General features: G+C 45.4%; 1 protein-coding gene and 1 long non-coding RNA gene across 2 annotated transcripts in view; one reads left to right on the forward strand and one right to left on the reverse strand.

Annotated features, from left to right (window-relative positions):
• Positions 1-12,938, forward strand: part of Il1rl2 (interleukin 1 receptor like 2) — a 40,110-nt gene extending 27,172 nt beyond the window's left edge. Inside the window, exons 9-11 of the mRNA XM_036167125.1 lie at positions 1,505-1,648; positions 9,185-9,346; positions 11,790-12,938. Of these exons, the coding sequence (XP_036023018.1) occupies positions 1,505-1,648; positions 9,185-9,346; positions 11,790-12,202 (719 nt within the window). The 3' untranslated portion in view covers positions 12,203-12,938. The remainder of the gene's footprint in view (positions 1-1,504; positions 1,649-9,184; positions 9,347-11,789) is intronic.
• The window catches only part of LOC118569357, a 40,856-nt gene continuing 37,323 nt past the window's right edge, over positions 10,424-13,956 (reverse strand). Inside the window, exon 4 of the long non-coding RNA XR_004943070.1 lies at positions 10,424-12,746. This is a non-coding gene — a long non-coding RNA (uncharacterized LOC118569357). The remainder of the gene's footprint in view (positions 12,747-13,956) is intronic.

Below are 13,956 nucleotides of genomic sequence, written 5' to 3' on the forward strand. Positions count from 1 at the left end.
GAGTACCTGCTCATTAGAGCTTCTTCACTAATAAGACAATTCCAACGCTGTCATCTTTGAACACATTTGCAGAGCAGATCATGCTAACACTATTCAGTGCAAGAATGATGGATTGGAGAGTTTCAGGGCACGCTTTGGTGGCCAAGGGTTCTTTGAATCTCATAAGTCCTGTGGGTTTAGTCATGGGCTAGTCATATCACACTTTGCAATTCCAAGAGCTCTGTCATAGACTTCGACTCTCCCAGACTAGATCCTCCCAAAGGGAGATATAGTATTACTCACACAACTGTGATAAGAGCTGGCAGAGATGATGGGTGGGAGGGGAGACTCCATCTCATAGTAGGAAGGTGGATGACAAAGTTCTAAAGGCGGGCTAGGATCAGATTGGGCAACAGCCTGGGGAGCCGTCTCGACTGGCTAGGCTGCACCAGAACTTACTCAGTGGACTGATTTGGGGTGAGGGTATTACCTAGTGTTTTCTGTCATTGTACTTGATTGTGCTGTTGTATCTAGAGACATTTGAAAATATGCAGGAAGTCTTAAGCCTTACAATGTTTACTGTGTGTGTGGCCTGGGGAGGATTTGATAAGCTCCTTCATGAAGATTTTATAAACTGAAAGTGCTTGTTCTGGGAGACCCAAACATAGGTGCCTCCTCCTCACCTCCTCCCCCACCCTGCCCTGGATCTACCAACCCCCTTCTAGGGTGTGTGGACAATCTGAATGAGCTAATAAAGGAAGTGGTTGGGGAGATGGGTTCCTTATTCTCTTCCCTCATTCCAAGGCACCCCTCCTCTGGCAGCACCCATTTGGGTTGTGGCAAGGTAGGGTGTTGCATGGTTCCTCTTCTTGGTGTTAGCCATTCTGGAAACAACCCCGACTTCCCTTCTGGAGTAACTGATTCTTCCCCCAGCTGTCTGCCCACTTCCCTTCTATTAGAAAGGCTCTGCAGCATGCTCACACAGCAGAGCAGGCAATGGGTACCATGTCAGGAGCTCTCAGACAGACACCAGCCCTGACTTCAGGGGCCCTGGGAAGGGCTGCAAGGGGCCTGTGTCACCTCTGATCTTCTGGAGCCAGCACTGCTGGTTTCTGGGCAGAGGGCCAATGGCTTTTTACCATTTTTACCCGGAGTCCCTCTGCTCAACCCTGAGGGGCCGGAGAAGCAGTATAGTAGAAGTGTAATCAAGAATCCCCAGGGGGAACCCTTGGGGGCCATTAAAGATATGGCCAGACTGTACCCCAGGAAGGCACCTGGACCCACATGCTCTGAAATAGTCCCCGTGCAACTAGAGTCCTGGTGCTCCTGCATCCGCACCTAGGGCGTCCTGGTTTTCAAAGAACTCATTTGTTCCCAAATTCCACAGTCCAAACTGAACCTATCCAACTCCCATACTCACCAGGAAACGTTGAGACATGGTCAGTCAGTGTCTTCATGCTTCCCACCCGGCATGTGTAGCGGCTAAAACTCACCTTTTAACACTCACTTTTCCTTTCCTCTGCAGTTCCGGATTTCCGGGCTTACCTCATAGGAGGGCTTGTGGCCTTCCTACTTTTGGTCGTGTCTATCCTGTGCATCTACAACAGTTTTAAGATCGACATTGTGCTTTGGTACAGAAGCGCCTTCCACACTGTCCAGGCTCTAGATGGTAAGTTATAGACAAATTTCTAAACAGTCTTATTAAATAAGAAACACAGAGCCAAATACAGAGACATTTCAGCATACTTAAAATATCACCACGGTAAGTATGTGTGGTCTTTGGAAAAAAAAAAAAAAAAAAGGCCTCCAAATGGCTGCCCACTCACCTGTGGAAGTTCTCTCTCTCTCTCTCTCTCTCTCTATCTTTTGTTTTTTTGAGACAGGGTTTCTTGGTGTAGTTTTGGCTGCCCACTCACTTGTGGAAGCTATTTATTTATTTATTGGTTTTTTGAGATAGGGTTTCTCGGTGTAGTTTTGGTGCCTGTCCTGGATCTCGCTCTGTAGACCATGCTGGCCTCGAACTCACAGAGATATGCCTGGCTCTGCCTCCCGACTGCTGGGATTAAAGGTGTGCACCACCGCCGCCCAGCAGTAGGAGCTCTTTATTTATTTATTTTTTGTTTATTTTTTTTTATTATATTTGTGCTCCAATCCTACACATCAGCCATGGGTTCCCCTGTCCTCCCCCTCCCGCCCCCACCCCCACCTACCCCCATCCCCTCCCCTCCATTCCCATCTCCTCCAGGGCCAAGACTCCCCTGGGGATTCATTTAAACCTGGTGGATTCAGTACAGGCAGGTCCAGTCCCCTCCTTCCAGGCTGAGCAAAGTGTCCCCTCATAAGCCCAAGGTTCCAAACAGCCAGCTCATGCACCAATGACAGGTCCTGGTCCCACAGCCTGGGTGCCTCCCAAACAGTCCAAGCCATTCAATTGTCTCACTTATCCAGAGGGCCTGATCCAGCCGGGGGCTCCACAGCCCCTGGTTCATAATTCATGTGCTTCCATTCGTTTGGCTATTTGTCCCTGTGCTTTTTTCCAATTTTGGGCTCAACAATTCACGCTCTTATAGTCCCTCCTCTTTCTCGACAATTGGACTCCTGCAGCTCCACCTGGGGACTGGCCAAGGATCTCTGCATCCACTTCCATCAGTTATTGGATGAGAGTTCCAGCTCGACTGTTAGGGTGTTTGGCCATCTGATCACCAGACTAGGTCAGATCAGACTTTCTCTCAACCATTGCCAGCAGTCTACAGAGGATGTATCATTGTGGACCTCTCCAGCTCTCTGCCTATTCCTGTTCTCATGTGGTCTTCATTTATCATGGTCTGTTATTCCTTGTTCTCCCTTTCTGTTCTTGATCCAGCTGGGATCTCCTGCTCCCCTAAGCTTTCTTTTCCTCAAACCTTGCCCTTCATTACTCCCATTGTCTTCCAGGTTGTTCCTGTAGATCTCATCCATTTCTCTGTCATTGGGTGATCCCTGTGTCTTTCCTAGGGTCCCGTTTTCTAGGTAGCCTCCCGGGAGTTGTGTAGCAGTCTAGGTAGGAGCTCTTTAAATGCTCTTCTCGTGTTGTTAGAAGCGAGACTTTCCTCTGGCTGGAAAATTTAGTGTGCAGCGTCTCAGCAGAACTTCATGTGCTTCAGAGGAATGGTCTGTGCCTGGCTATCTGCCTCCTGCGCTAAATAAGCTAGAAGGCGGGTAGTGCCCAGGAAACAGCCACTAGGCGGCAGCAGTAGGCAGCTGTGGGCCATCCTGGTTCTTGGAGCACAGGTGTGAGAAAGGGGCCCATTTTTCTGGGTCTGTGAAGTAAGGAGATGTCTGCAGGAGCAAAGTCTCTCTGACATGATGTGCACTGCACCCCCAAAACTCAGCAGGATAAACAGTAAGAGAGGGGGCGATCTCCTATCTCTAAACCCTGTGCTTGTTACCTGAAGTAATTTACATCTCTGTTGTGAGATTAGAAAGATATTTTCTTCTTTCTTTCAGCTACAGAAGGAGGGTCATAGAGGGAGAGGAATGAAGGGAGGGAGGGAAGGATGGAGGGAAGGAGGAAGAGAATAAAGGGGAAGGAAAGACCCAGACTCTAGCCTTGCTGAAGGAGTCACCACGCTGAGGATGAAGAAGGCAAAGTTAAAAACTGTCTGTCCTTGTTTGGCTCTGCACCCTTAGTGGTGTCTGTGTCTGGCCACCATTTCTTTCTTTCTTTCTTTCTTTCTTTCTTTCTTTCTTTCTTTCTTTCTTTCTTTCTTTCTCTCTCTCTCCCCCCCCCTCCCTCCCTCCCTCCCTTCCTCTCTCTCTCCTCTTTTAGACACAGAAATGTCTCTGTGTGTTCCAGAGTTGGCATTTCTCTCCATCCTGGTTGTAAGATGATGCAATTAAAATGTTAGTCTCAGAATGAATGTGATCTACTAAGAGCTTGAAAAAGAACAAACAAATCTGCTTTGGTGTCCCCTATTTGCTTATACAAATGAATAAAAAGGCAAAAGACATCTACGCAACCATCGCACATGGAGATGAATAAATGCTTACCTTTCTAGGCTAGACATTTTTCTTGAATAGGCACAAGAGAGTGAGGGAACTCAGAGTCTAAAAACATTAATGAGTGCAAAATCCACTGGAAAAAATGCCATTTATTCTAAGCAGCTATTCATGCATAAAAGCCACCACACAAATTATTGTCTACATGTCTGATAAAACACAGCTGCTGTAACTCAGATTGCGCTTAATTCAATGTCAGAATTCAAAATTGTTAACCCAGAGGCTGGGGTGTATCCCAGTGGTGATGATGAGATGCGGCCATGGCCATTGTCTGGCCAGCCCAATACAATTTGAGGTGCTAGAAGCACTGTAGATCTTCAGGGGAGGCGTGGTTAGGACAGGTGCCCTCTTGACTCTGTCCCCTGTGACTATCCTTCTGGCTGTCTCTGTGACGAGAGGGCTCAGCCCCACACCATTTGTTTCTTCTGACCCAGATAGGCAGGGTTTGTCTTCTTTCTGGCTTGACTCAGAGAGCTTGACATTATTTCATGTAATCTTTCTGGAAGCTCCGGCCCCTCTGGCCTCTTGGTGTTTGTACCTCTGACTCACCATAACTCCCAGGAGTGTAACTACAGCCTTGACTTACAGATAGCATGGCAAAGCTGCCTAGTAGAGACACTGAGTTTGACAGAGAGAGACAGAGGAAGAATGACTCACCCCAGCAGGACAGGGGAACCCAAGAGATGACACATCAGGACCTCACCCTCCCTAAGATCAGCACAGCCTAGACTCTGCACAGCTGTGGGGTGGTGGCTTTGGATATTGGAGCTGACAGCCAGCCGGAGGGGGGGGGGGTGTCATGTTTTTCTTTGTTGTTATTTTTAAATTTTGAAATGTGTGCTTCAGTTTTCCCATATTTCCTTCTATTTCAACCACCCTGTATTAGAACTTTGAATAAGGGCTCTAAAGTGAGCAAGTAATGAGCCTCCGAGGTTGATCCTAAATCCTGCTTGGATTCTCTTGAGAGAATTTTCTGAAACATATACAGTATAGTAAATATGGATGCAGAGGAGAAATTGTCCTTCTTGGAAAAGTTTACCACAAGCTAGTTCATCAGGCTTTGCCACGAGTAGGTAAAGGTAATTGACTTAAGAGTTATAATAGGACAGCCATCCACAAACCTGGTAGAAGTCAGGGTGTTCTGTATTTCTATGTGGTCATGGGTGCTTTCAGAACTGGCCTGTTAGGTGTGCTGGTCTCTGCAAGCCTAGAAGGGTCAGTCAGTGACAGGCCATTTGAGAACTACGTGTATGCCTGCTTTTACTCCATCCAGACCTCCCGGCAGTCTGCACCGGGGACAGAGGGGTGAGGACCAAGCCAGCAGGTGCACTGGGAAACAAAGGACAGAGAAGTAAACTAAGCAACCTGCAGGGGTTGGAGATTTAGCTCAGTGGTAGAGCTCTTGTCTAACAAGCACAAGGCCCTGGGTTCAATCCTCAGCTGGGGGGGGGGGGGGGGCGGGGAATGAATAAGCAACCTGCAGAGCTAAGGGGAGCTCTTGGTCTCTAAAGGTAAATTTGCTTTCCTGCCTGACTGAGTTCAGTTGATTTTGGCTTTTCCCACAAGTGTTTCTGTAGTTTGTGAAATAGCATAGCATAGCTCATTCTGGGGGCTCATTTCCAAAGCCTGCAGAGAGTCCCCATTTACAGGAGTTAGCACCCTGTAAGGAATCTAGCCTTCAGTATTCCCAAAGTGAATGTGATCAGGTGTTTTACGTGTCTTTCCTTCTAGTGTCTTCTATGCATGCTGGGGGTAGACACAGCAGTCCTCAGGCTAGACACTGCAGTCCTCAGGCTACTCCGTAAAGGACCTCATATAGAGTATCTTTAAAATTCAAGTTTCATCTATCAACTCTGCTTGATTTTTCCATTACTCTGAGTTTGTCGGGCATAAAAATTAGCAACATCAAATTGAGAGAGAGAGAGAGAGAGAGAGAGAGAGAGAGAGAGAGAGAGAGAGAGATGAGAACTGAAGAAACATTAGGTGATTTTCTGTAACTATCAACCTGTAAAGATAATCTTGTTCGGGCTTTACAAACAGCAATAGAGATGTGTACAGCTGCTTTTAGCTGACGGAATGGTTAAATAGCCTCAGAAAATAGAAGAGCTTGGCCAGGACAGAAATACATTGCCACCTCCACTTTTGAGAGAGGTGGGTATTGGGAACAGGAGCCAGTACAGGGGAGTCTCCTCAGATCAGCCACCAGAAATTCTAGAAATTCTTCAAATCATTTGCTGCTCTCCATTGCTGTTTCCTTCTGAGCTGCTATTCCTGTTTATACGGTTGGGAAACAAGTCACCTTGGAACTTCACTGTGCACAACAGGCCATCCATTATGCTTGTGTGTGTTGTGGGCCTTGCAGACGATCACAGCTGGGTGTCTGGGGCCTCAGCTGGATGACTAGAAGTCATCTTTTCCTCAGTGCCTATCCACAGGGCATCTTTTGTCAGTGTCTCTTGGTGGCAGAGGTGGGCTTCCTTGAAGTATAATGTTGGCTTTCCGGAGATAGGCTGAAGAAGCCTTGTTTTCCATCTGAGCTGTTTTGTTTTGTTTCTTTCTCTCTCTCTCTCTCTCTCTCTCTCTCTCTCTCTCTCTCTCTCTCTCTCTGTGTGTGTGTGTGTGTTCCATCACACACAGCTTTGGAAAACTGCCCAATTCTAAAGGAGTAGAATTACATGTCACTTCTCTGTGGGGACATGGCATATTTCTGAAAAAATAAAAACAAAACAAAAAACAAAAAACAAAACAAAAAACAAAAAACAAAAACATGATCAACCGGAAGTGTTTCTCTCCTTGGAGAATACATCTCTGATGGAGCGGAATAGGTCAAAGCATAAAGAAATCTGTCCTGAGTTTTCTGATTTGGCTACATCAGGGGAAATGGGCAGCTTGGGCTTAGAAAATTCTGCATGCCTTTGGGAAATCATGCAGCCCTGTTGATCTCAGCTTCCTTCTCAGAATCGGAGGACTCAAGGGTATCTGTCATAGTTAGCCAGCAAGTAACTGGTGTTGCTGTCTGTTCCTGTCCTTCAAACTTCAGGGAACTCAGGGTTGGAGAGATGGCTCAGTGATAAACAGCAGTGACTGCTCCTCCAAAAGGTCCTGGTTTGAGTCCCTGAACCCACACTGCAGGGGACAATGGTCTTTAATTTTCAGTTCCAGGGGTCTGATGCCCTCTTCTGGCCTCCTTGGGCACTGCATACACAAACACAAGCCAAAAGCCCCGCACATATGAAATAAAATAATAATAATTTTTAAAAATCGGAGGGCTGTAACAAAAAGGCAGATGTGGATTACAAATGGGTCTTTGAAAGTGGTGGAAACCCAATGCATGTGGAGAGCAAGTCCCTAAATCATACCTTTGCTCCAGATCTTGGTCTGAGGGTTGGTGATGCCGCTAGTTCAGTGGTCAAGTACACTTAGCACCCTAGGTTTGGTCTCCAGCATGGAGAGAAAACAAACTTAGAAAAAAAAAGACATGAAATTTGGGGGCCTGCTTTGCTTTGCGTTTTCAAAACACATGTGACATTGCGCCACCAGTGCCCTCTCCATCTGTTCCGAGGACAAAGTGCTGGAGACCAAGGAGAACTTGTGTCCCCAGATGGCTTGTTTCAAAGGAGAACTGGGATTCTGTCAAAAGAGAGAACACCTGGCAAGTGTGGTTTCTTTGTTTGCTATTTAAGTAAAGTCAGTGCGGGGAGAGTGAGAAACTTTGAGAAGAGAAGCCAGGGGCTGTGCGAGGCTGGGGAGCGATACATTTGGGTACTAACCTGGGAACTGCATTTTCCAAGGATACTTACTCCCTGCTGTTCATGGAGCACCAAGCAGCCAACAGCTCCCAAGGGATGCAAGTCTAAACACTTCTAAATCCTTACATGGGAAGGTTCAATTCCTTCTTAAACTGTCAAGAAATAAGAACTTGTGAGATCTCTGTTTTTCTCTTTATTCTTTCCTTTCACCCTCAATCAAACAAACCAACAAAGACACAACAGCAACAACAACACAACCCCCCAAAACTTGAACTTTGGCAAGTCATATTTAACATTAAATTTTATACAGAAAAAGTTATCTATTTCCCGCAGTTCTATCTGGTGACCTTGAAGATGTCACAGGAGCTTTAGCTGTGTTGGGTTTGATTGTCTCCAAACACACATCAGTCCTCTAGTACATGCTTATGATCCCCAAGCCAAATCAGCTTGTGACCTAGACTTTCCCCACCTCCTACCTTGGTTCTCATAGTCAAGTTCTCTTGAGATGTTCGGTTAGTATTGATGGAGGTCTCCCCACTACAAGGTCCCACTTAGCTCTACAGCGGCTTCCTTGAGTAACAGTGGGCAGGGAGGCAGACACATCTGTGCTGGCTTCTCACTAATCTACACCTAGCTCCTCACCTGCGCCCACCCCCACCCCCCAGCTCTCCCTGTGGTTTTTACATCCAGGAGCTGTTACATAGCCTCTATGAATATTGTCTATCAAGAGTGGCCAGTCAGTGAGATTTTTTTTTTTTCTTTTTTGTGTTCCTTTGGCGGTTGACATCTTGAATGTCACATGCCATTTTGTTTTGCGTGTGTGAGTGGTGTGCACAGTTAGATGGGCTGCATTGTTTATATTTGCCCTGGTGAGCACAGTGATGGGTCTTATAGTTGACCAAGAAATACTTGTCCACAATGAACATATCGACCCCATGTGCTATAGGATTGCATGTGTGGGATTTTTCAGTGATACCTGACAGATTTGGCATCCACTGAGGCTTGTTCTGTGTATGATGAATTTTCTAGTGTGCTAGAGATTAGGAGGGACTCAACTCATTTTGCTTGACATGGTTAGTCCAGGTCTCCATTGCCCACAGCTGCAGTTAATGAGACCCGGGCTCCGAAGTCTCATTTTCAGCCCAACCACAGGCAGTGGGAGACTTAGGATTCAATTAGGAATGGCAGAAATGGCACCACCTGTTTGATCTAGATTTCATTCTCCTGTAGTGAGGATGAGACATGTCTCTGATGGGTCAGCTGTGAGAATGCAATATAGTAGCATGGAATGCCAGTGGGGCATATGGAGGTTATTGAACCCAGGATGAAGTGTATCACAGCAGTGACCCAAGGTTCACTTTATGTACTTGAGGGATCTGATAGGGTCATTTTGTGATCTCGTCTCTTTTCCCTTTCAGATGAGAAGCTGTATGATGCCTATGTCTTATACCCCAAATGCCCAAGAAAAAGTCAGGGCCATGATGTGGACACATTGGTGTTGAAGATCCTGCCTGAGGTGCTGGAGAAGCAGTGTGGATATAAGTTATTTATATTTGGCAGGGATGAATTCCCTGGTCAAGGTATGTTTTAACTGAGGCATTGTACAACAAATGAAAAAAAAAGGGGGGGGGGGCATGCCTGTGATCCCAGCACTGGGGAGGCTGAGCCAGTATAAATGAGAATACAGGGCCAGTTGGGGCTGTATGTAGAGACCCTATCTCAAACAAAAACAAAAAAAGGAACCCCCCCCCTCTGCTTTCCTCTCTAATCCTCTCCTCTCCCTATCTCTCTTTTATGCTACAAATGTCCCTGGACACATGGGACTTTCAAAAGTCTATGCACAGCACCTCCTTGTCCCACTACCTCTTGTATTCACAAGTTATTCCTTTGCTTCATTAGGCTTATTGCTACAACACAGTGTTAGGGAATCCTTGTTTCGGTAATATGAGTCTCTTCAGCATAGGGATACAGTAAATTCAGTCATGGGAACAAGCAGCACTCTTGGTCAAAACTGAAAAAACTGGAAATAGTCCAGTGGTTATTACCTTTACTGTTACTGAGAATAACTGTGGTCTAGTTTCTCATTAGTTCAAATATGCAAATACCATGATGTTTATAGTTGATTTTTATACCAGAATATTTCTTTTGGGCCACCAACCAGCTCCCAAATCATGACATGAAGATTTAATATTAGTTATGAATGTTCAGCTTCATCTTATGCTTGTCCCACTAGCTCTTATAATTTAACCTGTTTCTCTACATTTTGCCTCAGGGCTGGCTTGCTTTCTTCCTTCCTTCCTTCCTTTCTTTCTTTCTTTCTTTCTTTCTTTCTTTCTTTCCTTCCTTTCTTTCTTTCTTTCTTTCTTTCTTTCTTTCTTTCTTTCCTCTTCTTTCCATGTCTGGCTGGAGGCTGCCTGGCTTCTAACATGGGCAAGTCCTTCTCTTTCTTCTTCCTCTTCTTCTCCTTCTCTTCTCTCTCCTTGTATTTATTTTCTCTGCTCTCCAGCCCTGCCTATTCCTCTCCTACCTAGCTATTGGCCATTCAGCTTTTCATTAGACCAATCAGGTGCTGTAGGCAGGTAAGGTGAAACAGCAACACATCTTTAGATAATTAAACAAATGTAACACATCTTTACATTGTTAACAAAGGCAGCAGAAACAAATGTAACACATCTTTACACAGTTCAGGTAATATTCCCCAGCATAAACAATGTAACACATCTTTACCTACTTAAAATAACATCCATAGTAGATTTTATAAACCATAATTTATAGCATCTCTTCCATTGTATAAGATACTTGTCTGTGGCTATGATAAAAAATACCCTGCCAAAGGTGGTAAACGGGTTTACAGTCCATCACAGTGAGGAAGGCATGGCAGTGGGAGTGAGAGGCCAGTCTGGCAGTCAAGAAGCCAACTGATCATATTTCACACTTGCATAGGAAACAGAGAGAGGAAAAACAAGAAGTGGGGCCAGCCTATAAAACCTTCAAGCCTACTCCCAATGACTTACTTCCTCCATTAAGGGTCCACAGCCTGAAGTTTATGATCATCCCAAACAATGCCACCATCTGGGCACCAGTGTTCAAACAGAAGAGCCCAGTGGGGGAAATTTCATATTAAAACTATATATACAGCATCCTCTGTCTAAATAAGATGGATAATTCTTGTTTACTTCTGTTTATTAGGCATGTGGTTTAGAGCAGTTCATGAACACCAGGGTTTGCATGGATGAAATAGGGATGAGAATGTTTTCCTGGCATGTCTGAGACACTGGCCTGGGTAAATGCCATCACAGGGCTCATCCTAAACAAACCCTCCCCTTGTAATTGAATACTGAAATAAGCACCCCTTTCTTCTCACTGGGAAAAAGTATTTTCAATGTTATTTAAAGAATATGTATTGGCTATCTCTAGATAATGGGCTGTTTATACAGTAGAAATACAAAAATAAGCGAACTGAAAAAGAACCTGTCCTTAGAGATAGATGACACTGTCTTCTTACACCTCACAAGAGGCAACCATAGGCCAAATAGAACGTGTAGAGTTAACATTTGTTGGGCCTTTTTCTCCCCTCCCCAAGAAACCATCATGGTGTGCTATTTGGCTTCAAAATTAGTGATATTAACCCTGATCATTTAACTAACTATAAAGAACTATGAAGAAAGGTTCCCTGCTCTTTAAAAATAGGTTTTAAAATGTGCTTATTGTATAGCATACATGAAGATGTCTGCTACTGTGGGAATACAGCCCAACAGTCTTGGGGAAAGAGACATAACAATAGATAACAGGACATATGTAACCACCAAAGGACACAAACAAGAGGTGACTGATGACTCCAGTGGACCAGAGCACAAACCCTGCCCAGAACAGTTGGTAATGAATGTTAATCCACCTGTGCCTCTATCTTGTCTACTTGAAAGTCCCTTTCCTTTTCCTGTGCTCATTTCTCCTATTTCTGGTAGTGTTACAGCCTTGCTGTTTTTTATGATTGATCTTCTGAATTTTTCTTCTCCATTCCAGCTGTGGCCAACGTCATTGATGAAAACATTAAACTGTGTAGGAGACTGATTGTCCTTGTGGCACCAGAATCATCCGGCTTCGGCTTTCTAAAGAACATGTCAGAAGAACAAATCGCTGTCTACAATGCCCTTATCCAGGATGGCATGAAGGTCATTCTGATTGAGCTGGAGAAAATCAAGGACTATAGCATCATGCCTGAGTCCATTCAGTACATCCGACAGAAGCATGGGGCCATCCAATGGAATGGAGACTTGACAGAGCAGTCACAGTACGCCAAGACCAAATTCTGGAAGAAAGTAAGATACCGTATGCCAGCCAGAAGGTATCCACCACCATCTTCCCCAGTCCAGCTGCTGAGGCACACACCCTGCAACTGCAGACCAGGCAAATGGGATGCTGCCACAGAGCTCTAAACTCTGTGACAGAGAGTGGACGGTGTGTGGTGACTCACGGCTACATCCTCTTTGGGTTGTCTACCCCTGCCGCTTGTTCTTTTGAGCTGTGAGTGACTTTGTTCTTGTCCTTGTTGGATTTTTTGGGTGCTTTTAGTCAGACCTGATTCTTTAGTACTCCTGTTTGCTTCATGGCTCTTGTACTCCCTTATTCTCTCCTGAGCGTGGGGTACCTATGACACTGGGCCTCCATGCCAGTGAGATACAGTGGATTGTCAACATGACAGATCAGATGGCAAGGATGCTTGGTCTATGTCAGGGATGAGTGGTCAGGCAGTCTGAGGATACCAAGTGGGCAGCCTTGGGGAAGGCCAGCAAAGACAGTAGCATAGTATTTGTGCTCCTCTCGTTTCTACCAGGCTTTGGTCCCCAGGCTGTGTAGAGTGCTTCCGAATTGCCTCCACACTACCACTGCACTTAGATAACTAACCATAGCTAGCATGATGCCTCTGGAAGCCACTTCAATGTCACCTGGACCAATGGACTCCAAGCTTTGAAAGATAATCTGTCAAAACAAATTAAGAAAGACATTTTCGACTTTTTAAAGATGCTTTGCCTGCCAGAATTCTGAGGAACATTTGAGAGATACAAATTACAGCTCTGTGGTGATGCAATTCTAACCCCAGTAAATCTATGTGAGTGTTTGGTTAATAAGTGCATCCTTTATTATAGGGCAAATTTATAAGGAATATGGGTGAGGGGCATGGTGATATTTTACCTGTGTCTCCCAATAAAGTTTAACTGAGGACCAGAGGAAAAAGCCAGCCACTTTATTAAACATAGAAGTCAGCCAATGGTAGCACATGCCTTTAATCCAATCACTCAGGAGGCAGGGATCCATCTGGATCTCTGTGAGTTCAAGGCCACACTGGGAACAGAGCCAGGTGTGGTGGCACACGCCTTAAATTCCAACACTAGTTTATCATAAAGGTCTGGAGGTCTGTACAGACAGACAGGAAGTGACAAACTGGGCTGGAAGAGGAAGTGATGTAGCTGGGTGGAGAGAAAATGAGTTGACAGAACAGAAAGGCATATAGGCGGGGTGGGGGTGGGTCGACAGGAAGTGGGTCTCTTTGGAAGCTGCGGAGTTGGTGAGGTGAGGTTAGCTGTGGCTTTTCCTATTCCTCTGCTCTCTCAGATTTTAATCCCGATATCTGGTTCTGGGTTTTTTTTTACTTAATAAGACCTTTGAAGAATTGTGTTACAGAGGGGTGAGTTACAAGAGCATGGATAACTCAGAGACAACTGCATCATGGAAGAGCCCGCCGAGCACGGTGACAGCTTAGTTCCTGTGAAGCATTCGTCACAGCCACTGTGTTCTCTCCTGGCAGCTGTTTCTGTTTCTACAGCCACGGAGCAGGGTCTTGAGACTCTTTTTCTCGGATTCCTGAAGACTGAGCAATCTAATCCAGAAGGGAAGTTTCAGAAGTTTGGAGGAGATAACCACGTAATAAAACACTGGGGATTAATAAGTGACCCTTATTGAGGAGGGAGTGGGAGGCGGCTTCCTGGCCACAGGCAGGAAGGGACAGCTTGGGAGGAGAGGGAGCAGAAGGGACAGCAGGGAGAGGAAGGCCTCATGTGAAGTCCGTCTCTCTGCTGTGAGAATTCACCAAAGCAGGCTGGCATCATGGCACTCATGACTTGACACTGGACCTCACTTTTTACTTAAATATTCTTTATTAAAAAATTAATTATGGTAAGATATGTGAGCA

The sequence above is a fragment of the Onychomys torridus genome, chromosome 18, assembly GCF_903995425.1.
Source record: "Onychomys torridus chromosome 18, mOncTor1.1, whole genome shotgun sequence".
Lineage (NCBI taxonomy): Eukaryota > Metazoa > Chordata > Mammalia > Rodentia > Cricetidae > Onychomys > Onychomys torridus.